The 27,948-nt window shown below is 43.5% G+C and overlaps 2 protein-coding genes across 2 annotated transcripts; one reads left to right on the top strand and one right to left on the bottom strand.

Annotated features, from left to right (window-relative positions):
• Positions 1-1,650: 1,650 nt before the first annotated feature.
• CA9 (carbonic anhydrase 9) lies at positions 1,651-10,290 on the bottom strand. The gene is made up of 11 exons (XM_044657289.1): positions 9,869-10,290; positions 8,291-8,320; positions 7,575-7,745; positions 7,242-7,384; positions 7,040-7,132; positions 6,519-6,585; positions 4,287-4,444; positions 3,730-3,880; positions 3,617-3,643; positions 2,232-2,313; positions 1,651-1,808 (listed from the first exon to the last, which is right to left on the bottom strand). The coding sequence occupies exons 1-11, from the start codon at positions 10,245-10,247 to the stop codon at positions 1,739-1,741; spliced, it is 1,371 nt and encodes a 456-aa protein (XP_044513224.1). The 5' UTR covers positions 10,248-10,290; the 3' UTR covers positions 1,651-1,738.
• A 3,453-nt stretch (positions 10,291-13,743) lies between these two features.
• Positions 13,744-15,609, top strand: LOC123231068 (ORM1-like protein 1). The gene has a single exon (XM_044657288.1). It carries the CDS (start codon positions 13,750-13,752, stop codon positions 14,209-14,211), a length of 462 nt encoding a protein of 153 aa, XP_044513223.1. The 5' UTR covers positions 13,744-13,749; the 3' UTR covers positions 14,212-15,609.
• The last annotated feature ends 12,339 nt before the right edge of the window (positions 15,610-27,948 follow it).

Raw genomic sequence — 27,948 nt, 5'->3', positions numbered from 1 at the left:
ATCTCTGGAAGAAGCAACCAGACAGAGCCAATAGAATGTTTGGGTTGCATTCTCACCAGTCAGCCCCTCTGAGAGTGAGAATAGTGACACCATGGATGTTGGTCTTCAGCCATGTCCAGTGTCTGATCTTTCTTAGACGTCCCTCTTGTTCCTAGGACAGTCCTGAACATCAAACACCCGGGAGGCTAGTGGAGCAAGAGGACCACATCCCAGTGATGAATGTGAGGCCAGCCATAGGCAGGAAATTCAAGTGGAAAGCAAGATTTGAAATCAAATGGCAAGAAGCAAAACAGATTCATACCAAGTTAGATGAAAAGGAGAAAAACAAGATATATCACCCTTAATTCTTTCACCACAGTAACATCATCCATCTCATTCCCACTGAGTATACCTGCTTCAGTTTCTGGCATCTTCCTGAATTATTACCACTAAGGCATTTTTTTTTAAACCCTTGTACTTCGGTGTATTGTCTCATAGGTGAAAGATTGGTAAGGGTGGGCAATGGGGGTCAAGTGACCTGCCCAGGGTCACACAGCTGGGAAGTGGCTGAGGCCGGGTTTGACCTCCTGTCTCTAGGCCTGACTCTCACTCCACTGAGCATTTTTATTGGTGTGGTCAACTCAGTGGCCTCCAGAAATCCAGACCCTCTCTCCTCCCTCCCCAACAAGCTCCAGAAATCCTAGAAAGTTAAGTTATAGCTCCTCTTTAGAATAGTGGCTCTCTACGGGTCACATAACCTAGAAACAAAAAACCTGGCATAGCTGGGTGGCTCAGTGGATAGAGAGCCAAGCCTGAAGATGGGAAGTCCCAGATTCTATTTGATCTCAGACACATCCTAGCTGTGTGACCCTGGGCGAGTTACTTGACCCCAATTGCTTAGCACTGTCGGCTCTTCTACCTTGGAACCAATGCTTAGTATTAACTCTAAGACAGAAAGCAAGGGTTTAAAAAAAGGATGTCAGAGGTGACGTAGCAGGGGTTGTTATAGAGAGGGGAACCTATTCAGGTAGAAATCTAAAAAGTGGACCAGAGGATTTAGCACTTAGAAGAGTTGAATTTGAACCCCACCTCAAAATACTATCTGGCTGGCCCCAGATGTATCTCTGAGACTTCTCTCTGCCTCCCGTTTCCTTTTGCATAGAACAAGGATAATAGCAGTACTTAAAGAGTTGTCATGAGGATGGAATGAGGATAGCATAGGAAAGCCACTTTGTAAGCTTCAAGTCAGTATGTAAATGTTAACTACTATGGTTACTAGTCCAATTCCCCCCATTTGTTAGGAAGATTTCTTTTTTTTTTTTTTAACCCTACTTTCCTGTCTTAGAATCACTAGTGTGTAACTGGTTCCAAGACAGAAAAGTGGTAAAGGCTAAGCAATGGGATTAAATGACTTGCCCAGGGTCACAAAGTGAGGAAGGGTCTGAGACCAGATTTGAACCCAGGACCTCCCATCTCTAGTCCTGGCTCTCAAACCACCTAACTGACCTTGGAATATTTCATTAAGTATTATCTCCCTGCTCTTCATCTTCCCAGAGACACAGCCAGCAACAACTTAGTGACTAAAATCAACCCCATTCTCCAGGGTTGGAAGATAACACGAGACTGGGTCATTTTATTAGAAACATTTATTTAAAAAAATATAGAGGGGATTCCTGGTAAAGCGGTCAGGGGTAAAAAGCACTTTTCCACCTCCTGTTCTTTTGGATTCTGTGATCAGTCTCTCAATAGGTAGCCCCAGCTAGGTGACCGTTTCTGTCACCTCTGTGGGCTGGTAGATGATATTCTTCTCTTCAGCAACATTCCTCTGCCTAGGAAACAGGGGGGTCAGGGCCGGCCTGGGCACTTACTAGAAGCCAATATAATCAGGGTTTCCTCTTCACAGAGTTAGTGTGCTCTCTTTGAGATGGCTCAAGAGGGTCTGGGACCGGCTGAGCTAAGATGGCAGAGCCCCTGGGGTCAGGGGATGGTGAGCAAGGAAAGGAAGCACGGGGGTGTCCGGGCTGAATATACCAGACATGAATTAAATGATGTGTATGATGAATCGATGAGTAATAAGGGAGGAGGCAGAGAGGTCAATGGTGCTGAGTGAAATACGAAAAGAGGAACTAGGTTTTCTAGGGATGAAGGAACTGGGGAATGATGGGCAGCTGCCATTTCCTCTCTCGGAGGCTCCTCATTGGCAAGCCCAGAGGGGGGTCCTCTGCCTGACTCAAAAAGGATCTCATCCTTACCTTTTCTGACGCCTCATATAGACAAGGAAGGCCACGCTTGTGACAGCAAAGAGAAGTCCAAAGACCAGGGCTAGGATGTCACCTGGAGGAAAGAAATGTTGGCCGTGGGAGTGATGGATACAAGAGAGAAAGAGACTGCTTTAGGTGAAAGAAGGGCATTGCTAGATGGGGGCTTTTTTACATAAAGCAAATTAATCCTACTTAAGCCTTTGGTACATCTAACAATCTAATCTCTGTCCCACTGTCCCATAAAGAGTTACCTAGTGAGGCTGCAAAAAAAGATATAAGGGTAGGATTGGCAGCTGTGGGTGTGGATAATGGCCAAAAATGGTCACAAATCAGATGTGTGTGTATGAGGTCATGAAATGGTGATGGGGGGAGGGAAGGGATAACAGAGTGAACACCTAACAGGGAAATACAGTGGAAAGAGCCTGCCTCAGAGGTCAGAGGCCTTGGGTTCAAATCCTACCCTTGATACTTATAGCCTTGGGCAAAGTATTTAAGCTCTGTGGGCCTTAGTTGGCTCATCTATATATGAAGAATTGGACTAGATGGCTTCTGAAGTCTATTCCAGCTTTAGATCTATGTAAGAACTTCTAAGGGGAATATGATCTCCAAAGTCCTGGCCAGGGGAAAAAAAAAAAGCAAATGGAGCTTTGTAGGGGGTACAAAGCAAAACAGAGGAGACAGGCAGTGTTTCTGTGGAAGGCTATTAAGTTCAAACCGACAAACATTTATTAAAATATAAATACAAATAAGTATAAATATATGATACATACATAAATAGAAATAAAATATAAAAAATTTAAAAATGAAAACGTTTTTAAAGTGTGCAAGGCACTATATTCAGCATAGATCTCAAAGTTCAAAAGTGACATCAAAGGCTCCAAGGACATCCTAGCCTTTCCCATGAGATTTGGGAAACTTCCAACTTTTCCCCTTTTATTTAAAAAAAGTCCCTTCTTTCATCCCACACCACCCAAACCCAGTAGAAAAAAAAAAATCCTTAGGAAGTGTCAGTGCTCTAGAGGCCATGGGGGGTGGGGGTGGGGGGCGGCAGCAGGGTAGCTCAGTGGATTGAAAGCCAGGCCTAGAGATGGGAGGTCCTAGGTTCAAGTCTGACCTCAGACACTTCCCAGCTGTGTGACCCTGGGCAAGTCACTTAACCTCCATTGCCTAGCCCTTACCCCTCTTCTGCCTTGAAGCCAATACCCAGTATTGACTCCAAGACTGAAGGTAAGGGTTAAAAAAAAAAATAGAGGCCATTGGATGGGGGCTGGATAAATTGGGGGGGGGGGGATTCCTAATTAGGTAAAAGATGACAGAAGGGAAGTAGAGGGAAATAGCGTTTTTTTTGTTGTTGTTGTTTTCTGTCAGAAACTTACCAACACTCAGGCAGGAGCTCGAATGCACTGAAAAGGGAGAAATGGCAAAGTCAGAGCCTGAAGCCAAGATCCTGGGCCACAGGAACGCACCGAGGCAGGGAATGGGGCAGTACCTGGCTCCGGGGATGAGGGCGGGTTGTTGGCGGTGGGAGAAGGAGAGAAGGAAGCCTCGATCATTCGCCCATTCAGAGGCTGGGTGGCCCTGAAGTTCCGCTGGAGCCGGGAGCCCTCGGGGCCCCAGAGGGATGTGGACAGGGTCCGGAGCTGGCGGCGATAGGCGCAGGGAAGAAAGATTTGGTCAAGGGTCCCAGGTCATAGGGTGGGTCACAGAAAAGGTCTTAAACGTCGGGACCGAGGGGACAGGAGAAGACTCCCTCTCGACCACCAGCCCCAGCCCTCACCTCCGGAGACTCGTTCCCTCGGCTTTCTCTCCTCAGCACGGCACGTGACTGCCCTTCTTCCTCTCCCCCTTCCCCTCCCCCTTCCCCTCCATCTCCCCCTGCCCCTCCCCTCCCCCTCACGCCTGAGGTACTACCGAGGAGCTACAGAAACGCCGAGCGAGTCTTCGAGATAAGGGTCGGTCCTATTTGGATCCTCTCTTTAAGAGCACCAGAAGGAACGCCCTTCTGACCCCCCAGCTCTACCGCTCAGAACTCCCCTCCAGACCCACCTGCCCCGCACTCAGCAGCACCGTCTGGTTGAACACCGTCCAAATGACCCCTTGGGAGCAGGGCGGGGTCGTCAGAGATCCTTTATAGCGGAAATATCGTTGGAGGTTGTGAGGCAGGAGGGCAGACACATCTAGTCCCGGGACCCAAGTCTCTGAGTCTGGCCAACAGAAGGGAACAGTCACCCACAGGAGGTTATCACAGGCTGTCTGGCCCTACCTCCATTTTCTTGGGTCTTACTTGAGTCTCTCTGAGTGCCCCATAACCTCAGAATCTCGTCCTACATAGAACAATGCCCTTCTAAGTAAAATAATACTAATTTAGTGCTTTAAGGTTTGCAGAATGCTTTCCAAACATGATTTAATTTGATTCTCACAAATGAGCTACTATGGAGAATGCTATTCCCATTTTACAACAGGGAAAACTGAAGCTCAGAGAATTTAACTTACTTGCCCATGATCCCACAAATAGTGACAGAGGTAAAATTTGAACTCAGATCTCTCTACAATCCAAGTCCAGCACTCTATTCCATGCCTCTAATCAGAATTCTTCCTTCCTTCCTTCCTTCCTTCCTTCCTTCCTTCCTTCCTTCCTTCCTTCCTTCCTTCCTTCCTTCCTTTTCTTTCTTCCTTCCTTCCTTTTCTTTCTTTCTTTCTTTCCTTTTCTCTTTTCTTCTTCCTTCCTTCCTCCCTCCCTCCCTCCCTCCCTCCATTCCTTCCTTCCTTCCTTCCTTCCTTCCTTCCTTCCTTCCTTAAACTGTCTTAGAATCAGTACTGTGTACTGGTTCTAAGGCAAAAGAATGGTAAGGGCTAGGCAATGGGGGTCAAGTGACTTGCCCAGGGACATACAGCTAGGAAGTGACTGAGGTCATATTTGAACTTAGGACCTCCCTTCTCTAAGTCTGGCTCTCCATCCACTGAGCCACCCAGCTGCTCCCCCTCCCCCCCCCCCCAATTATTTCTTGATTAACCTCACCCAGGTCTGATCATTTCTTTACTCTGGATCCACTTTAGCATTTAAACACACACACACACACACACACAACCCTCTCAGAAATCAAATTTCAAGTGTCAGGCAATAAAGCTCATGCACTGAAGAGCCTCCCCTTTTCCTCCCATCTTTCTGACCGAGTCTATTTATTATTTTATACATAATCCTAACAAACTTGGTTATCTGATTACTTCTAAATAGAAACAAGTTAGCAGTGGGGTGAGGGCCAGTAATGGAAGCTGGTATCAGAGAAAAATCATTTAAAAACCACATCCAACCAGACTTCAGAGCAGGGGTGATGCTGCTCTGGATCTCCCAGTTCCCCAAGTAAAGCATGAGCCATCACCCTATCTGTATCTCATCAGGCCCTCAAGGCATCCAAGCCTGGCACCATTGGGCTTTCTCAATGATGGCGAAGAGAAGGATAAAGACAGTATTTGTAGAAAGCTGATGTTATAGTCAGAAAGACCCTGGATGCTACCTCTGGCATATACTGGCTGTGCTGTATGTCCAGGCAAATCATTTAATCTCTCAGTGCCCTCAAGTCACTCGGCTGCCTCAGAAAAGGGAGTTCCCAGTGCCAATCAAATCACAGGTCTTGTCCACAACAAATGCTGAGCAAGTCATCAAGATAAGGATAGATTCGATCCTCTCTCTCTCTCTCTCTCTCTCTCTCTCTCTCTCTCTCTCCCCTCTTTTTAAATTTAGTATATTGGATCCTCTCTTTAAGAGGACCAGAAGGGATGCCATACATCTTAGAAATATAACCACCCAAGATGGATGATTTCTTTCTTTCTTTTTTTAATTGTGGTGCTTAAGGAAGCAAATCCTTAGCCACCCAGAAAACTTACTTTACGATTTTACTGTTTATTTGGCTCCTATAAAGCCTCTGGGTAACATTTATTTAGAGCTAGGTGGCAAGATGATCTAGCTTAACTCCTTAATTTTACAGATGAGGAAACTGAGGCAGAGAGGTAGTGAATGCCTCTCGGGCTCATGGCTAGAAAGGTTCAGAGAGAGGATTTGAGCCTGACGCCACAGTACTCCATGTCCTATATACCATGCTGCTTTTTTGAACTTATGGGTAGGTTTCCTTTTCCTGTTTTTGCTTAATGTTAGAGGAATGAAGCTACCCCTAATTAGGTAATTTCTAAACTGTTCCATGAACCCCTTTAGAGAAGGGGCCACATCAATCCCCTCAGACAAGGGGCTGGAGTGGGGAATGGGCAGAGGCAAAAACTAACCTTCCTCACCAATTTCCCCAAGATGTGACAGTAGCTGTTCATAGGCATCATTCTCCTCTGGGCCCTCCTTAGGGGGAGACACACATGTGGACACAAGACTAGGATCCAGAAAGGACACTAGGGAGCAGGGATGAGGTGGGGGACTAATACCAAAGGGGCTTCCACCCCAATAAGCTCTTCCTTCCACCTCCCCAGGCCTTCCCCATGAGAGTTCCTGAGGTTGGAGGGAAGGGGGAAAGGGGCTCCTAGACTAGGTCCTTTAGGGTCCCAAGACAATGGGAGAAGGTTGGAGGGTTAAGGAGATAGAGGGTGCAGAAACTGGGAATCCCAGGGGAAGGGTTGTGGATCTTGGGATCAAGGGAACAAAGGTCTTGGAAGAGGGAAGCCTGAGGATGAGGGTTCTGGGGTGTCCCTAGGGATCATTTGTCCTGGGCCAGAGGATGCCCAGATCAAAGGATGTTGGGTAACAGGGTTCAGAGATTGCAGGCTCCCGGGGAACCAAGATCTTCTGGGGGTAGTACCTGGAGGAAGGCAGCCAGCACGGCCAGGCCCCCGGGTTGCCCCAAGGCTTCATGGACTGAGTCAAATCGGGTGTTGAGGTGAACTACATGGATCTAGAATGAGAACTGACATTTGAACCCAAACCCCCAAAGCAAACCTCCCTAGTACCCTGGTCAGGTCGCTAACCCCAGCCCTCACCACTGACCTTAAGCTACTGCTCACCTCAGCAGGGAAGCGGTGACCGTTGACAGTATGCTCTGAGCCGGGCACCCTGGGGGCCCCCCAGTGCAGATGTAACTGCAAGGCCCGATACTCTGTCCCCAGGCCCATCGTCATCCACAGGCCAGGGGGCAGCGTTAGCTGCACTGGGGATGAGATGGGGAGAAGCGGTGGAAAGAGGAGCCCGGGGGCCTCACCCCACACACACACCTCCAGGGCGACGGCTTCCCGGGGCCACGCCCGCCCCCCCCCCCGGCCATCACCCCCCTCTCCTCCAGGACCCCACCCTCAGCCGTGGCTCCTCCCCTTCGGTTCCGCCCCCTTCTTCTGCCTCACCTGTGTGGCCGTTGTTCTGCAGTTTCAGAGGCTGGTCAGGGGGGAGGAAGAAGCCGTGGAGCTGGGGGGCCACCAGGTCCGGCCTGAAATAGGTGGTGTCCAGCCGGATGTCCACTGGCGACTGAAGGTGCCCCCCGCAAGCTCGGGAGACCTGGGGCCAGAGGGGGCCGCCTGGGAACGGGGCCAAGAGGAGCCGCGTTAGGTAGGTGGAGATCAGGGAAAGGTCAGGGACAGGGGCAGGGAGGGTCAGTAAAAGGGGGGGCCTGAGGGCGGGGCCAGAGTGGGGCCAGAGGTTGAGGGAGTGATTGGATCAGGTCGGGAGGGACCAAGGTCAGGGTATTTGGCTCGAGTAATGGATGTGGCATGGACTTAGGTGAGAGAAGGGCAGTATAAAAAAAGAAGGGAGAGAAAGCAAAGAAAGAGGGAAAGAGGAGAGGGAAGAGGGAGACAGTGAGGGCTGAAGGGGAGAGAAGGAATGAAGAGGAGGGAAGGGGAGGTAGAAAGGGAGGAAGCCAGGAGAAAGGGGACAGGGGAGGGTTTGGGGCTCAGGGCTGCTCAGGAATAGAGACTGTTACCAGGCTGGAATGAGGGCAGTGAAGGTGGTCATTTTAAGGACCGGGGATGAAGGAAGCTCGAGACCTGGGATTGTTAGATCTTGTGAAGTGTGTGTTGACAGTCACTTATTCTGAGACCACAGGCTCTAAGTGGCATCTTACCTCCATATCGCCAGTGTTGATGGTCATCATCTACAAAAATAGAGGCGATGAGGACATTGGCCCCCCCATGGCCAACACAGTGTACATATATATAGCTCAGTGCTGCCAAAGCTGCTGGCCTCATCCTCAGCTCCTTTCCCAGCTTCCTGCTTTCCACATCTCCTCAGCCACTTCTGCTCGTTACTCCCTCTTCTTATAACGCTATATGACTTAGCCTTGGGCTTGGAGTTAGGAAAACCCGGATTCAAATCCTGGCATTTGATAATCACTTATTCTGAGGTCATGAGCTCTAAACCTTTCTAAGCTGCATTTCTCCTCCTCGGTTAATTGAAGCAATAATATTTGCAGTACTTACCTCACAAAGATTATTAAGAGTCTCAATTGGAGACTGGTTCTGTGATTTTATCTGCAGGGAACTCCAGGATGAGGAAACTAAAGGGTTTTGCAAACTTTGAAGTACTCTGTAAATACTGTGCCCTCTTCTTCTGACTATATATGACAAAGTAGATTTGGACATTTAAGGTCTGAACCCTTTTTTTCCACTTACTGTGTGACCTTAGTCCATTTCAGCACTCATTCCTTTCTCTCTTTATTCCCCTCTTTTTTTCTCTTTCCCTCATTTTAAAATCAACCAACAAGTATTTATTTTTTCAACTCTTTGCCAGGTTCTGCCATGAATGATGGACAAAGCCAAAAGTGAGAGGGTCCTTGTCTACTTTTTCCTGTTCTTTCTTGTCCCTTTCCCTCTTTTCCTTGTTACCACATCCCTCCTTTCTCTTTTTCCTTTCCTAACTTTCCTTTCTCTGCCCCTTCTTTCCCTTTCTCCTCTCTCCCTCCCATTCATTCCTATTTTCTTTGTTCCTTTGCTCTCCTTCTCCTCTGTCTCTCTGTCTCTCCTATCTCTTTTTACTTCTTGACTTTCCCTCTCCACTTTTTTCTTTCTCTTCTCTCTCTTGCCTCACCCTCTTTCTCTCTTCTTCTTCCCTTCCTCTCTTTACATTTCTCATCTCCTCTCTTTTCCCTGATCTTTCCTCACTTCCCCCCATAATCCTCACTTTTTCCTTCCCTTAGTTTTTGTTCCTTTTACCTTTCTTCTCTTCTCCTTCCTTTCTCATTTTTTTCTCCCTCTTCTGTCTCACTCCATCTGTTTCCCTCCAGCCCTTCCCAGTTCAAGCACTCTCTCCTTCCTTCCTTCTTTCTCTCCCTCCTTTTCTTCTTTCTCCCACCCTCTTTCCCTTCCATACTTCTCCTTTTCTTTTTCTATCTCTCTGATGATTTAGAAATAAAAAATTCTTGGGGGAAAAGAGGGTGCACCATTTCTTGCAGAAGATATGGGCTTTAAATAAAACTGCAAAGTCCCTTTCCCTCATCCTCTCCTTTCCTCCCAACCTCTTTCCTTTGTGCTGTTCCCCTGCCTCAACATATAGCAGTCCTTACTCTTTGTACTCTCACATTCTCTCTCTCTCTCTCTCTCTCTCTCTCTCTCTCTCTCTCTCTCCTTTCTCCCTCCCACCTCTGAGGGAGGGGGATGAGGCAAGGGGGTGGTCATGGGGCAGAAAGAGGCAAAGGAAAACTAACCTTTCTTTTCTGGGACATTTCTGTGGGAACCAGAATCTTCAGGGACAGGAGAATCCTGGACAATGGGTGGATCCTCCTCTCTGGGTGGATCCTCTTCTCTGGGTGGGACCTCCTCCCTGAGTGGATCCTCTTCCCTGGATGGATCTCCCTGGCCAGGTGTTTCTCTCTCCCTGGAAAGCTGCTCGTCTCCAGGTGGCTTCTCCTCTTGGGGTCCATCCTCTGTTTCAGGGGGATCTCCCTCCTCCTCAGAGGAATCTCTCTCTCTTCTCACCACACTGAAGGGGCGGGAGGGGACCAGAAGCAGGAGGAGCAAGAGCAGACAGATGGGGGCCCTGGCTGGGGACAGGAGGGGAAGCCGGCCTGGGCAAGGGGGAGCCATGCTGCTTCCTGACTGCGAAGTGAATACCCCAGCAGTGGTGCCTACGGTCTGTACGTGCTAGCAGAGCCAAAGCTGTGTGGGGAGGGGCAGAGAAGCAGAGAAGCAGGGTGACTCACAGAGAGAGCCCTTTTATAGTGATGGAACCAAAGTCTTCCTGGCCTGGCCCACTGCCCCATATGTAAAGGGGGTTGGCAAAGCAGGTGTGTGCTCAGGCCAAGCTTATCAGCGTTCTAGGCTGGGCTCTGGGTGCAAGGCACTGGCATGCACAGGGCATTCTCCTTCCTGGTACCAAAACTGCCTGCCTGACCTGATTATTTTCTCAATTGATGGGGCCTAAAAGGAGCCAAAGGAGAAGGAGGTCCCTAGCGGGGAAAGCTCCCAGGAATCTTTTAGTTTCCCAAGCCCCAGGGTCTGGAAGTGGTAGAGTGGGAAATTGAGGGGGTGGGGTCTGCTCTCAGCACTTGTTTGATCCAACTGTGTGTGAGGGCTAGGAGGAACAGAGGCTGGCCAGGGAGCCTCATTTGTGGCTCCGAGGATTCTCTGGGTATTTGTCTCAATATGTACACATATCTCACCATGTCTGTGGAGAGCTTGTGTATGTGGGAGACCCTCTGTATCTGGGTCTGTCTCGCTGAAAGCAGGCATCAATTTACTTATTTATTTTTAGCTCTTACCTTCTGTCTTAGAATGCACACAAGTATCAGTTCCAAGGCAGAAGAGAGGCAAGGGCTAGGCAACTAGGTTTAAGTGACTTGCCCAGGGTCCTGCAGCTAGGAAGTGTCCAGGTCTGACTCTATCCACTAGCCACCTAACTGCCCCCGAAGACTGATAATGAGATTAAATCTACCCTGACCATTTTTAGATTTAATCCCCAAAGGTTTTAAACATCTATTTTTTGTGTCAGTCCTTATGTCTTTATTGGGAGGGGCGGGGGGGGGGAACTTCCATTTTTTTTTAAACCTTTACCTTCCATATTGGAGTCAATACTATGTATTGGCTCCAAGGCAGAAGAGTGGTAAGGGTAGGCAATGGGGGTCAAGTGACTTGCCCAGGGTCACACAGCTGGGAAGTGTCTGAGGCCACATTTGAACCTAGGACCTCCCATCTCTAGGCCTGGCTCTCAATCCACTGAGCTACCCAGCTGCCCCTGACTTCCATATTTCTTATCTCTGACTATGTCACTGTGACTTTGTTTCTCTTTGTGTCTGCCACACTTTCTATTTCTGTCTGCATTATCTTGTCAGTGGATCTCACAGACCCTTAAAATAAAAAGAGAAGGGACCTTAGAAACCAGCTGGCCCATCCTCCTTATTTTATAGTGGAAGAAACCCTGAAACAGAATTGGGCTTAATTATCAACTTCTGCATTTACCAACTTTGTGACCCTGGACAAGAAGGACCCCAAATGCTCCAAGGTTTACTTAGATTCCTTCTCTGGCTTCCATTGCCTGTCTCATTCATCCTGAATACTGCCTTTCCCTTTCCCCTCCCTGACTCTCCTATTCTCTCTTCTTCTCTCTTGCTCCCTTTTGCCTCATATTTTTCCTACTTTCCATCTCTCTCATAATCTCTAACCCTATGTTTCTCCAGTCTCTGAGTAATAATAACACTTAGCATTTAGATCCTGCTAAGGATAGAGACACCTCCAAAGCACTTCACCCATTTGATTTAACTCGATCCTTTGAGTCAGATGCTATTATTGCCCTCATTTTATGGGAATGAAGGATGAGAGAGAAGTTAAGGGCTTACCCAGAGTCATATCATGAGTGAGCACATCAGGATTTGAACTCAAGTCTTCTTGAAACCAAGTCTACTGTCCTAACCACTATACCACTTAAGTAGGGATGTCAACTTTTATCCCAGGCCAACTCTCCCTATTGGAAACTCAGAATGTGTTCTCTCAGTGGGGAATGGAGTGGATTGGATGTATTCAGTCCATAATGACTTCCTCTACCCATCCTACCTCACCCTCAAGCCTGGACCATGCCGCCATTTTGGTGATTGGGGCAGAGTGGGGCAGGCCTCTTTCCTGGTCACCTTGAATCATGTCTTTTATCATGCTGAAGCTCAGACCCATGGATCATAATCTTTCCTGTCCCCCCTCCTTCCCCAGGGTCGCCTTTCTCTAAGTTATTATACTTCGAGTAAGAAGGGATATTAGAAGTCATCTAGTCCAACTTCTCCATTTTACAGATGAGTTATAAGGGCCACTCAAGGGTCATGATGCAAGCCATTCCCTGTTATGTTTAAACAACGTAGGGACGTGTCCCAAGAGTTAGGGCTGTGCCTCGGGTGCTTTGGGGTTCTTAGGAATTCTCCTGGCAGTGAGCCCACCATCACTCATAGCTGTATCTCCAACCACTTGGGGGTTGGTGCCTTGAGTCACTCTGAAGCAATGTTGGCAAGTTACTCAAGAACCTCACTTCTAGCCCTGGAGTCCATCCGGTTCACCAGTCCTTGGGCATTGGTTTCTGGGCACTGTGGAATCAGGATTCCAGGACTACAGTTTTGGTTTGCTTCTGGAAACTTGTCATTCCTTCTAAAGGCTATGGATGTACTAGACATTTCTATCGTGAAGGACTATGGCAGACCTTTTTCCTTCTGGCAGAACAATGAAAATCTATGCTAGACTTGCATGATTAGGCAAAAACTACAACAAAGAGGATCCCTTAATTCTTTATTTTCCTCTCCCCACAGGATATTGCAAACCACAGCTTGATGGCTGAAAACTACTGATTCGGGTTTGCATCCCACCCAACTTTGTATGCTGTCATTTATTTGTATATTAAGCCCATTACTTCCTGTCTTAGAATCGATACTAAGGCAGAGGAGTGGTAAGGGCTAGGCAATGGGGGGTTAAGTGACTTGCCCAGGGTCATACAACTAGGTTGTGTCTGAGGCCAGATTTGAGGCCAGGACTTCCCATCTCCCAGTCTGGCTCTCACTCCACTGAGCCACCCAGCTGCCCCTCCTTCATTTATTTATTTGTTTATTTAAAAAATGTTTTTTAAACCCTTACCTTCCATCTTAGAACCAATACTGACTTGGGGTTAAGTGACTTGTCCACAGCTAGGAAGTATCTGAGTCCAGATTTGAACCCATGTCCTCCCTGCTGCAGCCCTGACTCTCTATCCGCTGAGCCTCCCAGCTGCCCTTCCTTCACTTATTTTTAACACTTCCATTTTTGTCAACAAACATTCATAAGACATTCAATGGCAGTAGGTAGGCTCAGTGGATAGAGCACTGAGCCTGGACTCAGGAAGATTTAAGGTCAACTCTGGTCTCAGACACTTACTTGCTGGGTGACCTTGGGCAACTCACTAAACATCTGTTTGCCTCAGTTTCCTCGACTGGAAAATGGAGATAAAAACAGCAACTCAGAGTTGAGCTCTGGCTCCCTGGGGCCAGCCGGCATCTGGCCGGAGCTGGGGTACTTAGCCGGGACACGGCCACTGCCGCGTACTGCCTGCTTCCCTTGCTCTGTACCCCTTTTGAGAGCAAAAATGAATGTTGGAGTTGCTCATAGTGAGGTAAATCCAAATACTCGGGTAATGAACAGTCGTGGTATGTGGCTGACATATGCATTGGGAGTTGGTTTACTTCATATCGTCTTGCTCAGCATTCCCTTCTTCAGTGTTTCTGTTGCTTGGACATTAACAAATATAATACATAATCTGGGAATGTATGTATTTTTACATGCAGTTAAAGGAACACCCTTTGAAACCCCTGACCAGGGTAAAGCCAGGCTGCTGACTCACTGGGAACAGTTGGACTATGGAGTACAGTTTACTTCTTCACGGAAGTTCTTCACAATTTCTCCAATAATTCTATATTTTCTGGCAAGTTTCTACACCAAGTATGATCCCACCCACTTCATCTTAAACACAGCTTCTCTTCTAAGTGTGCTAATTCCCAAAATGCCACAACTGCACGGTGTTCAGATCTTTGGTATTAATAAGTACTAAACTGAAAATGTGAAACTGAAATTCTGACCAAAATTTTGTGGCTACTGCTTTTTCTATAAGGAAGGAATAGGTAGCATGCTATGCCGTTTACATTGTAATGTGCAATGGGAAGTTTTTACATTCAAGGCCTAATACTTATTTGTATGCTATTTAGAAAAGCAGATTTTTATGAGAAGATGTCTCTTAAGTATTTAACAAGTCTGCTTAATTTCTGCAGAAGTTTTCCAGGAGAGCCAGGCAGGCCTGGCTTACAAAATGATTGACAGTATGGTGAGAGCAAAATAGCTCTGCATGACATAGGAGTCTTGAGGTTAAGAGTAGCTTTAGTTTATAATGAAAGGGCACTTTGTAGAAAGAATTATCCAATCAGTAATAGTCAAGTTGAAGTACATTTATATATGGACCAGAATCATCCTTTTAAAAGGTCAAATGTCCTATTCCTAAGACAGCCAGCTCTTTTTTGTTTTACAAATGTATTCTTTGTTTTCACTGGCTTACTGTTTTATATCTAGACCTGGTTAGTTCTGGAGGTATCAGAGGACTGGTGTGTCCTGGCGATGTACTTCCAAGCCTCATTAATAGTTTTCAGTATGGCTTCCTGCAGCTTTCTAGTGAGTCTTCAGCCATTAATTTTGAACAAATCAAAGTTCTGCTGGTTTTTTGTTGTTTTTTTTTTTATTTTTGTTTTTTTAAAAGGCTGCTAATTGAAAAAACTAATTTGAATCCAAGCAGTCTGAAATATAATGTGTAATTCTCTGATTTTCTAGTTGAACCATTTAATGGTTGAAATCTTTTATCTGGGGAAGGATAGTTAAATGCTAGATAGACAGTTATATAAGAAAATAGTTGTCTAGTAAAAAAATAACTTTCTCCAGCCATGGTACAAAGTAAGCTACTAAACACTGGGGTTTTTTTTTTGTAGTTTTGCATTAAAGGATACTTTCCCTCTTCTTTATCCATACCTTATCTATTAACTTTACATTCAAAATAGGTATCAATTTAAATGGTCAAAGGAAGTGAACTTAAAAGTTGTCATTTTAAGTCAGTTTCTCCCAGTCCTAATTGATACACATAATTCCCTGTTAAGATTTCCTCAAAATTTGTTGTTGATGATAATTAGCTATTACAAACATCAGAAAATAAATTATTGAAAAAATTAAACATTCCAAAATTCAGTAATTTTTGGAAAATAAACTAAAATTAAGTAGCTTCAAAGACTACTTAAAAATCACTTCATCCTAATAAAGCTGAACTGTCTTCAACATCTTGGGGAGATTATTGTTTGCATTGATAGTCTTAAGTATCAAAATCAGTTGTAAAATTAACTTTGTATGTTTTTATCTTTTTCCCACATTTTGAAACACTAATATGAATGGATGTGTTATTTTAATAAATAGATTTTTTAAATGGAAAAAAAAAAACAGCAACTACATCCCAAAGTTGTTGAAAGGATCAAATGAGCTAATATTTGTAAAAATGCTTAGCACAGTGCCTGGCACATAGCAAGAACTTAATAAATGTTTATTCCCCTTCCTCCCTTGACCAGGCAAAAAACCGAAAAAGGACAGAATATGTAGAATGGAACTGGGTGTCACTTCGTCTGTTTAAAAAGTAGCATCTAGGGGGCATCTGGGTGACTCTATGGATAGAGAGCCAGGCTAGGAGATGGGAAGTCCTGGGTCAAATCTGACCTCAGATACTTCCTAGCTGTGTGACCCTGGGCAAGTCACTTAACCCCCATTGCCTCGCCCTTAGCAGTCTTCTGCCTTGGAACCAGTACAGAGCATTGATTCTAAGATGGAAAGTCAGGGTTAAAAAAAAAAAATTATCATATAACTGTGAGACTTAGCTACTCTCAGCATTACAATGATCCAGGACAACTCTGCGGGACTTATGACAAAAAATGCTTTTCATCTCCAGAGAAACAACTTTTGGAGCCAAAATGTGGATCAAAGCAGACAATTTTTCACTTTATTTGGGTTTTTGTTTTGGGGTGTTTTATATGAATATTCTCCAACAATTCTCCAATATGGAAGTGTGTTTGCAAAATAATACATGTATAACCCAGATCAAAGTGTTTACCATCTCTGGGAGGGGGGAAGAAGACAATTTGGATCTGATAATTTTGGGAAATGTTGAAAATTGTTATTACACGTAATTGGGAAAATCAAATATTTTTTAAAGTAAAGTACTATACAAAAGAAAGATATTTTAAAAATAAAAGAAACATTTTCAATGCAAAAAGCAGTAATGAAATCTTTCAGTTTATTCTGTGGCCCATTCTGAACTTTTATTTTCTTTTTTTGAGTTGTGTTATACCGATGTTCTTTTTAAATTTTTTTTATTTTTTGCATTTCTGTGATTTACCATAATTCATCCCTCCCTCCCAGCTCCCAATAGAGCTCCCTAATTTTTTTTTTTTGGTAACAAAAAGTTACAAGCAAAACAAGTCAACACATTTGTCCTAAATGGAAATTTTATGTCTCATTCTGCACTTCTGATCCTTTACTTTTTTTCTATAGAAGCCAGAGGAAAGCTTCATTATCCCTGATCTGAAGTCATGTTGGGGTTTTGCACTGATCAGGGTTCTGAAGGCTTCCCAGGTTGCTTTGCTTTTCCTTCTTGCCGTGATGACGTGCCTCTATTTACCTTCCAGCTTTGTATATCCCAGAACTCTCATCTCTTAACATACCAACCGCCTTCATTTTGTCCTCCCAAAAGATGAAAAAAAAAGCTCAGCTCTGCTCTTAACTTGAGAAGGAGCTTCTTCGCAGGATTCTCTTGGACTGTGTCTGTGTTCTTCCATGGCATCCATTGCTCTAAAGATGTGCGTTCATTCAGCAAGAAATAGTAGCACATGGAGCTAAGTCTTGGATGCTCTTCCAGGAGGAATCTGGGGTTACTGAGTGCCTTCCCCCTCTTGTCTCCAGTCACTTCCAGGTTCACCACCTCTAATCACTTAGGGCTGGCCTCTCCGGCGACCTGGAGCTGAGTCTTTGGTCACTTGGACCAAGTGTCCCCCGAGTACAGAGCTTCTAGTAGAGGAGACGAACCTTGGAAGGGCCAACCATCCCTCGAGAGGTACAAAGTGTTCATGCAAAGGAGGCCGAGAGTTGTCCACTATCCAGGTCTGGAGGGTTGGGCTGACCACCGGTTTTTTTGTTGCATTATTTAAACAGATCATCTCATTCACATGACTCCCCTTCCCTCCCTCACCTCCACCCCATTTCCTATGGAAATATGACCTAAGAACCAGCTAAAAGGATACCTTTGCCGGGAAGTCTTCCTTGATTCTTCCCCATTCTAGTCCCCATCTAAAATTCATTCAACAGTGCATTCATCTATAGAATCTAAGAACTGGGAGAGACGAGCTAATAAAAATAAGATACAATCTCTCCCCTCGAGGAGTTCATAGTCATATGGGAGAAAACCCCATACACACAGATAACTGAGAATAAAACACATGCAAAAAAATTTAGGGAGGAAGAACATTAACGATCAGAGAAGCCAAAAATAGGAGGCAGTGTCTGAGTTGGACCTTGAAGGAAGCCAGGGATTCCCAGAGGTGGAGGAAGGAAGGAAACAAGCATTTAGCAAGTGCCTACTAAGGACCAGGCATCATGCTAAGCACTTGGCAAACAGTATCTTATTGAATCCCTGGGAGGTAGGTGCTCTAATATCCATCTTACAGATGGAGAAATAAAGGCAGATAGTGGTTAATTGATTTGTCTAGGGTCACACTAGTAAACATCTGAAGCAGCGTTTGAACTCGGGTCTTCCTGACTTGAGACCCAAATTATTCTTCCCACTGGGTCACCCAAGTGAGAAAAGAGCATATTTTAGGTTTAGTGGTGTGACCCTGGGCAAGTCACCTATCCCCATTTGCCTCAGTTTCCTCATCTGTAAAATGAGCTGGAGAACAAGGCAAACTGCTCCAGAATCCTTGCCAAGAAACGCCCAAATGGAGTCATGAAGAGTTGTCAACTGAACGACAAAATTGGAGAAGGTTTCAGACAGATGGTAGAGGGTCTGAATACCAGACTAAGGAATTTGGATTTTATTCAATAGGCAAAAGGGAACCAATGAAAGCTCTGAAGTATGGTAGTAACATGAACAGAGCTATGAATGGGGAAATTAATTTGGCAGTAGTGTATAGAACAGAACAGATTGGAGAGGGGAGAGACTGGAAGGCAGGAGATTTGTAAGAAGTCAATAGTCCAGGCAGAAGTTAATGAATTACAATGGAAAAAGGAGAAATGGTAAATAGGGAAGGATGCAAGAGAGATGCTGTGGACATAGAATCCACAGGAGATGGGGAAGGATTTGTTATCTGAGACCAAGGAGAGAGATGTCAAAGGTGATGCTGGGGGCAGCTGGGTGGCTCAGTGGAGAGCCAGACCTAGAGAGGGGAGATCTGGGTTCAAATCTGACCTCAGATACTTCCTAGCTGTGTGACCCTGGGCAAGTCACTTAATTCCCATTGCCTAGCCTTATTGCTCTTCTGCCTCAGAACCAATACACAGTACTAATTCTAAGATGGAAGGTTAGGGTTTTAAAAAAAAAAAAAAAAAAGGTGATGCTGAGGTTTCAAACCTTGATGACTAAAAGAATGATCATGTTATTGACAGAGGAAAGGAAACTAGGAAGAAGAGGTTTTGAGGGGAAAAGATTTAGTGATCTCTTCAAATCCTTAGGGCTTTTAAGCTGTATGTCTCTCAAGCACTTATGGGGTTCCATTTTGTATTACATGGTAGTTACTTGTGTATGTGTCATATCCTCTGTTAGCTCACGAAGGCAGGGACTGGGCATTGCCCATCTTTCTGTCTGCCCCAGTGCCTGGACCATGCTCTTGGGTCACCCTGGAGGGTGAAGAGCAGGTCAAATTACTTTGTTTGCTGGGTAATGGCTATCTCTTTATATTTCCTCCTTTATTTGGGAAGAGGGAAGGGACCTCAGCTACCTAGTCATAAAGCACCTCCTGTCTTCAGAGCCCTGTGCTGGGTCTACCTAGATAAACACAATGTGGATCTGCCCTCAGGGAGTTTACAGTCAAATGGAAAGAACAACAAGTAGATCAAGAACTATGATACAAAAGCTGCAACCTGGGCTCTGATGTGGACAGACAAGGTTGTGGCTCAGGAGCTGACTCCCAAAGGTGTCATTTCCTCTTTGACTCACGGCTACCTCCTGGATCAAGGAAAATCTCCTAAATATAGCGCATATCTTGGTATTCCCAAATGTGGACAACTGGATCCCATATGAGTCTTACTCAAGGTAAGGAAAACAAATTCATGTTGGGTCTAAGGCAGTGTCAAAGGGGGGAAAAACACATTAACAATAAGTTTTAGGCAAAAATCTGCCAGAAACAATTTAATTTAATTTAACATAATTCTAAATCCAAGCATTCTAGCTCAGAGACAAACCACTAAACTGATAGGAGCCCCAATTGTACCCTCAGATGTGTCTCTCTACTCCAAGATGATTTGAAGTTTTTAGGAATATTGAACGAGGAAAAGGTTATATGCCACGTTGAAATATCATTTTAGATTAAGGAAGAAGGAAATAAGCATATGTATAATATTATATTATTTATATTTATATTATATGCACGTATACATATATATTACTGTTGAGTGAAATAATTGCTGTTATGGAAGTATTTATCCTATATACATACACAAACACACTATAGGACTATATTACCAGCACTATATTGAACACTTTACAAACATTATCGCCAGGGAGACAGGTGCTATTATTATTCCCATTTTACAGTTAAGGAAACTGAGGCAAACAAAGGTTAAGTGACTTTTCCAGGGATACATAGCTAGTATCTGAGTCAGGATTTGAACTTAAGTCTTCTTGACTCAGATTCAGCACTCTAACCACTAAGAAATCTAGCTACCCTTAGATTCAGTATCAATATTGTGAGGACCAGAATGTAAGGGGTAAGAATAAAAGGGCTGGACTAAATTTATAAGAGTGTGGTCGCCAGGAATTATTACTCAATTCCAAATGACTTTTTATGGTAGTTTATTTACAAAAGGAGAAAGACTGAAAGTAAGAATATCAAAGAGGGCGGTTATTTACTCTGGCCAGGTCTGAACCAGGAAGGGCTTAAAAGGCCTGATAAATTAAACAAAGGTTTTAGCCAGGGGGCCTCCTCCAAGATGAGGGGCCTCTCTGGAGGCTAGTACCTTCAAGAAAACCAGGAAAAGGAAGTCAGCCTTTTTCACCCACGTGGTAGTTCTAAAGGAAAATTCAAGAGCAGTCTGAGGTCCCCAGCTGAAGAGCTCCTTCAGGATCAAGTTTAAGGCGAAAAAACCTCCTCACAGGAAGTTCTTGTCACTTTTAAAGACCCTTCCTTTCGTCACTTCCTGTGTCTTCCTTCCACTTTATGTGGACCAATTACAGCTAATGCTTTGCTTAGGCCTGCCCAGGGGGCAGTTGGTCAATTCTGATTCATCACCCACTATCACCCATGTGGGTCACAGACCTCCCCCACTTAAGGATAAGTGGGGTGTATACACTTCTGGTGATTAAATCTAAAAATGGGCAGGGGAGAGTTAATCCCATCTTCACAATATTTTTATTATGTATACATATATTTTTTTTACCAAATTATATGTAATAATAAATTTCCACACAAGTTTTCCTAAGTTATGTGATTGAGCTTATCTCCCTCCCTCCCTTCCCCTTTCCCTCTAATGACAGCAGACAATTCAATCAGGGTTATACATGAATTATCATGCAAAACATTTCCATAGATATATGTTTTTGAAAATCCTTACCTTCTGCCTTAGAATCAATATTAAGTATCAATTTTTTGGTATGTGAGCATTTGCATGATTGTCTGTGCTTTGAATTTAAATTCATGAGTTATAAATACAGAGGACTGATCAGCCTACTGAAAAATTAAGAACCCAGATAGTTACCTTTCAGACAAAGACTATAGATTTCAGGTCTTGAGTTTGTCATAGAATGACTGAAAAAATCTGGATAAATGACTAAAACTGTTACATGCATCTTTGTATTTATTACTTGATGTAATAAAACTCATTTTCATTAACAATTTGTATAAAAAAAAAAATTCCAAAGCAATCAGGGCTAGGCAGTTGGATTTAGGTGTCTTGCCCAGGGTCACACAGCTAGGAAGTATCCAAGGCCAGATTTGAACCCAGGACCTCCTGTCTCTAGGCCTGGCTTTCTATCTACTAAACCACTGAACTGCCCTGGATTTAATATCAATATTAATTAATATTCATATTCCAATCCTTTCCTTTCTGAATAGCTTAAGAGGGCATTTATCTGCCAAACCAATTGCTTCAGGGACTGGGGCAGGTCTGTATCCAAACAAGCCACACAGTGTTTTTTAAAGGCCAGGCACTGTGCCCTTACTATGGCTAGGATGAAGGGAAAGGCCGTGCCCGCTCTCCGGTTGCTCCCAGTCTGAGGGGGCAGATAACAAGCAAACAGCTGCCTACAGACAAGATGCACCAAGTCACAGGATAAGCCCAGGGAAGTCGGGCAGGAGAAGACTGGTCAGGAAGGGCTTGAAAAGCCAAACAGGATTTTGTAGTCCATCCAGAGGTCTTGAAGAGGCTGATGTGTCCAGATCCGAGGAGTGGGGACAGACTGAGGCAGGGCCAACACCTAGAAGGTGATGAGGGTTGTGCCAAGGGACCAAAGGGACACAGATGAGAGATGTGGTAGAAGTAGAAATGGCAAGGCAGGCAACGGATTGTGATATGATATGTGATCGAGTTTTAGTTGAGGAGTGGAGAGGGTGGGAGCCTTGGTGACTGGGGATGGGAGTATCTTAGATAGTCATAGGGAAATAGGAAGAGAGAAGGGTTGGGAGGAAGAAAAATGAATTCTCCTTTCCCATAAGATCAGAGATGAAGTGAGGACGCCTAGGATCACCAGCACTATTTAATATTGTACTAGAAAAGCCAGTGATGGCAATAAGAACAGGAAAAGAAATGAAAGGAATTAGAATACACAATGATGAAATAAAACTATTGCTCTTTGAAAGATGATGTGATGGAATATGTAGAGAACTCCAGAGAATCAACCAAAAAACTAACAGAAACAATGACTACATTAGCAAAGTTGCTGGATATAAAGTAAACCCACATAAATCATTAGCATTTCTATTTACCACCACCAATGTTCAATATCGAGGGATAGAAAAGGAAATTTCATTGAAAATAACTGTAGACAGGGCAGCGGGGTAGCTCAGTGGATTGAGAGCCAGGTCCTAGGTTCAAATCTGGCCTGAGACACTTCCCAGCTGTGTGACCCTGGGCAAGTCACTTGACCCCCATTGCCTAGCCCTTACCACTCTTCTGCCTTGGAGCCAATACACAGTATTGACTTCAAGACAGAAGATAAGGGTTTAGTAAAAAAAAAAGAAAAAGAAAAAGAAAATAACTGTAGACAATAGAAAATACCTAGGGATATATTTACCAAAACAAATCCAACCACTTATGAACACAATCACAAAACACTTTTCACACAAATGAAATCAGACCTAAACAATTGGGAAAATATTAATTGCGCATGGATAGGATGAATCAATATAATAAAAATGACAAGTATTACCTAAATTAATTTACCTATTCAGTGCTAAATCAACCAAACTATCCAGAAAGTATTTCCAAGAACTAGAAAAAATAATAACAAAATTTTCATATGGAAGAAGGAAAGGTCAAGAACATCAAGGGAATTCATAAAAAAAAAAGGATGAAGGTGGCCTAGCTGTACCAGATTTCAAACTATAAAAGTGATAATCAAAAAAATAATTTGGTACTGACTAAGAAATAGAGTAGTGGATCAGTGGAATAGGTTAGAAAACCAAGGCACAATATTCAATAACCATAGTAACCTAGAGTCTGATAAACCCAAAGATCCAAGTTATTGGGGAAGAACTCACTATTTGACAAAAACTGCTGGACCAGAAAAGAAAATGATAAATAGGAAATGTAGAAAAATTAGGACACAATACACCGCTGGTGGAACTGTGAATTGACATAACCTTTTTAGGGAGCAATTTGTACCCAAAGGGCCATAAAACTATGCAAAACATTTGACCCAGCAATACCATTACTGAGTCTGTATCCCAAAGAGATCAAAGAAAGGGAAAAGGACTTACTTGCACTAAAGTATTTTTAGCAGCTCTCTTTGTAGTGGCAAAGAACTAGAAAGTGAAGGGGTGTCTATCAGTTGGGGAATGGATGAACAAGTTGTGATATATGGTTGTAATGGAATACTAATGTACCATAAGGAATTATGAACAGGATGAGTTCAGAAAAATCTGGAAAGACTTATATGAACTGATGCAAAGTGAAGTGAGCAAAACCAGAACAGTTTATACAGTAACAGAAATATTATAAGATGACCAGCTGGGAAGGACTAAACTATTATCAGCAAAAGAAAGGCCCAAGATAACCTCAAGGGACTCATGATAAAAATACTATCCACTGCAAAGAAGAAACTATTGGTTGGAATCTGATTGCAGATCAAAGCACACCATCTTTCACATTTTTTCCTTCATGAGTTTATTACATGTGTGATGTGTCTTTTGTCAAGGCATGGGGAACATGGAAATATTTATTGCATAAAAGCACTGGTATAATCTAAATAGACCAATTAACCTGGGGTGGGGGAGAGTGAGAGGGAAAGAATCTGAATCACAAAATATCAGAAAACAATTGTAAAAAATTGTTTCTACATGTAACTGGAAAAAAATAAAAGAAAGCCAAAGAAAGATGAGTTCTGTTTTAAAGAAATAGACATTTTGAGTTTGAAATTTTTATAGAACATCCAATTTGAGACATCCAAAAAGCAGTTGGTAATGGGAAACTAGAAGTCAGGAGGAGAGAGGTTAGGGCTGAGAATCATCTCTATAAAAATGATAATTCAATGTTAATTGATTCCATGGATTCTAATGAGAGCACTAAATGAAATAGTATTCAGGAAGAAGAGAAGAGGGCCTAGGATTATTATCAATTGTGACCTGGATGAAGATCCAGCAAAAAGAGACTGAGGAGTGGTCAGACGAGTTAGGACGAGAAATGGGAGACAACAGTGCCACAAAAACCTAACAAGAAGAAAGTATCAAGAAGAGGATGATTGACAGCATCAAAAAGAACAGAGAAGTCAAGGAGAGTGAAAACTGAGAAAAAGCCAATAGATTTTGTAATTAAGGGAACATTGGAGGCAGGTAGGTGACTCAGTGGATAGAGAGCCAGACCTAGAGATGGGAGGTCCTGGGTTCTTATTTGGGCTCAGACACTTCCTAGCTGTGTGACCCTGGACAAGGCACTTGAATCCTACCCCAATTTCCTAGCTATTACCATTCTTCTGCCTTGGAACTAATTCTTATTATAGATTCTAAGACTGAAGTAAAGATTTGAGAGAGAGAGAGAGAGAGAGAGAGAAAGAAACTTGGAAGAAAGCTTTTTCAACTGAATGATGAGGTTGGAAGCCAGGCAGTACAGAAATGAAAAGAGTGAAAAGAAAGGGAATTGAGGCACCAATCAGCTTTCTCAAGGAGGTAAACCATGAAAAGGAAGAAAGCTAGAAGGATGGACAAATCAAGTGAGGATTTTTTGTTTGTTTTGTTTTGTTTTAAGGATGGGAGAGCCATGGACTTGGTTTGTAGGCAGCAGGGAAATAGCCAGTGAGAGAATGAAGAATTGAAAGAGAGAGGGAAGGAGAGAGTGGGCAATCTGCTGAAGAAGATGGGAGGGAATGGAAGCACATGTGCATATATATATAGTGGTGTTTGCTTTGGCAAGGAAAAAGGTCACCTCTTTTCATGAGACACGAGTAAAGGAAGAGATAATGCAAGAAGGTATTTCAGGGATGTGAGATGAGGAGGGAGGGAGAAGAGGAAGTTCATGAACATGGAAGTGGGTCTTTGTGTGCAGTTGAAATAGAGTGAAAGAACAGGTCTTTGGTTATGCTAAGATTGAAGAGTGGGGAAATTATGGGGTTTGGGAAAGTACTGGTATAAGTCCTCTTGCATGCGGGCAGGAGTTAAGTGAGGGCAGGAAGCAGAGAGAAAGACTGTGAGCCAGACATTGAACTTATTTCGGAAGGAAAGAGAGTGTCTTAGAGTTGGTAGATAACAGCTAACAGCATCATGATTGGGTGATAAATTTGCATTGAATAAACCTCAAAGGAAGAGAAGGATTTTAGTAGTGGGAGAGAATAGAAATGACAATGAGGGCCAAAGGAGTATTCTGACTGCCCCATCTTAGCTGGTGATTTGGGGAAAGAGTAAGGGGAAATGAATCAAGAAAGGCACAGTGGAATAGGTGACATTTGAATTGAGCCTTGAAGGAAAAGAAGGACCTTCCACAGGAGAGAGACAGTGGGGTGAAGGATGTCCCCAGTCACAGATAGCAGCCAGCACAAGCAAAAACAAAGGGACAAGAGAGATAAGGAAAGAAAGAGTTGCAGAATGAACCAGTTTGACTATAAAGAGAAGCAGCATTAGAAAAAGCTGGACACGTTAGAACCAGATCATGCATAGCCTTGTGTGTCAGAGTGAGAAGCTTTTATTTTATTATTCCTCTTCCTCCAAGATTCAGGATAGTGAGCCTGAGCTCCGGGAGGCTATGACAGGGGAAAGCGTGCCCCAACAGGTCCTTCCCAGCTGGAAGGACTTTGGGGACAAGCCCTTGAAGCAGAATGTAAGTCTGCTGGGATTTTTGAGTCTCATCAGCCAATGTTATTTTTAACTCGGCAATTAATTTCTTCTTAATCCCTTCCAGCAACTATATCTGCTTGTTTTATTTAAATAAGCATTGGTCAGTTACAGGAAATGTCTACTTTTAGAGAACACACTTGGGACTAGGTTACTGCCATCACAAAATTTTAACATAAGTACTTCCGAGATAAACAAAAGCACTTTTAAAGGAGGGAAGGAAAGAAGGAAGGAGGAAGGTCATTTTTTAAATGGCCAATTTTACAATTCCATTTTTTAAGTACCAGTTTTCTTTGTACTTAAAATTACTGAAAGCATCTTTCAGTTAAGAAATTCTAGTCCCAGGTTGATGATGGTTTAGAGTTGCTTTTAATGTTTGTTAAAGTTAAGGTTAAACCCTCTGGCAGTGGATTTAGCCCAGCTAAATTTGGAGGGGCTTCTTGCCCCAAACTTGGGAACCGGGTATGGCAGATTTCTTTTTTTAATAACCAGATGGCCTAACTAAACTTGTAAAATTGAGGCCTGGAAAGTTTGTGATCTGCCTTAGTAGAAGCAATACTCACGGCAATAAAATCATAGACCCTTAAGATATGCGGGAAAGTATTAGTCAATTATTATTAGTCAAGGGATTAAGTGGGAATGTGGGCAGGTCACCCAAAGCAGTCTTCATCAGACTTCCGGAAAGTCAGCCTCAGGTAGCAGAAAAGACTCTAAAGAGAGTACCCAGGTGAAGCCCAATTCAGCTGGAGACATGTTGGCCATAGGAAGATACCATTCTATTTTGAGTTTTTTTTTTTCTATTTATAGAAGAACACACTTGGGCTTTGGGCCTAGAGAGACCTACGGGGGCCAAACTAGGCTCAGGTGTATTAGCTAAAAAAACCCACAAAACCTTATTACTGGGGTTCTTAACCTGGGATTTGTGAACTTTTAAAAAATATGTATTTTTTCCCAACTTTTTTTTTTGCCAATTATTTGTAATAAATTTTCATGTAAATCTTCTGAAGTTATAAGATTCAAATTGTCCCCCTCTATCCTTCTCTCCCCACTCCTGGAGCTGGCAAGCAATTTGATCTGGGTTAAACATGTATTATCACTATAACAAATTTCCATATCGTTCAAAACCCCTTACTTTCTGCCTTAGTATCACTTTTAAGACAAAAGAGCACCCAGGGCTAAGCAATCAAGGTTAAATGACTTGCTCAGAATCACATAGCTAGGAAGAATCTGAGGCCAAATTTGAACCCAAGTTCTCCCAGACTCACAGGCCTGTTTTGAGTAAAGTGTATTGTCGACCTTTTAAAAGCTCTGGAAACTTGAGCTATTTTTAAGAAGGGCCTTTTGGTCAGAGAGATTCTGGATTTGGAATCAGAAAATCTGGGTTTCAGTACTGGTGGTATCATTGTTCCATGCTAGATAAAGCCCTCACCCTTTTTGAGTCTCATTTCCTCATCTCCAAAATGGGTATCAGCATAGGTACATGATGTTTGTTTAACTGAGTTGAATATTTACATTTCTTACGTCATAGGGTGGTGAGGAAAGTGTTCTGTAAACCTTAAAGATAGATTAACAAAAATTAATAGCTTGGGAAATTTGAGTACCATCCAGCCTTATTTAGGGGACAGCATGGCATACTAGAAAGAGCTCTGGGATTTGGAGACAGAAGATCTGGTTGGTTTGGGTTTATCTTTTTTAATAGATTTTTATTTAATTTGGTTTTCTTACCTTTGTAGTTTCCCTCAGTATCCTTATCCCTCCCCACTTTCAGAAAGCCATTTCCTAAAACAGTTTTTAAGGACAAAAAAAGGGGGTGGAAATCAGCTTAATTCATCAATATACTGGAAAAGCCCAAAAATAAGTACAATATACATCACTTAAGGACCTCCCACCTCTGAAAGGAATTGGGGTAGGAGTGTCTTTTCATCTTTTTTTTTTTCCAGAACATGCTTATTTTTTTTTTTTAATTTTTTTTAAACCCTTAACTTCTGTGTTTTGGCTCATAGGTGGAAGAGTGGTAAGGG

This window comes from Gracilinanus agilis, chromosome 1, assembly GCF_016433145.1.
Source record: "Gracilinanus agilis isolate LMUSP501 chromosome 1, AgileGrace, whole genome shotgun sequence".
NCBI classification, from domain to species: domain Eukaryota; kingdom Metazoa; phylum Chordata; class Mammalia; order Didelphimorphia; family Didelphidae; genus Gracilinanus; species Gracilinanus agilis.
Note: the sequence above shows the minus strand (reverse complement) of the source record. Positions and strands in the feature narration are given on the sequence as shown.

Bases quoted from the DNA above. Each gene is read 5' to 3' on its own strand.
- CA9 (XM_044657289.1), bottom strand. From the start codon at position 10,247: ATGGCTCCCCCTTGCCCAGGCCGGCTTCCCCTCCTGTCCCCAGCCAGG. The intron at 4,445-6,518 runs GTTAGTTTTTGC...TCTGTTGGCCAG, and splicing joins TGGGGAAATTGGTGAGGAAG to ACTCAGAGACTTGGGTCCCG. The intron at 3,881-4,286 runs GTGGGTCTGGAG...TATCGCCGCCAG, and splicing joins TGCTGCTGAGTGCGGGGCAG to CTCCGGACCCTGTCCACATC.
- LOC123231068 (XM_044657288.1), top strand. From the start codon at position 13,750: ATGAATGTTGGAGTTGCTCATAGTGAGGTAAATCCAAATACTCGGGTA.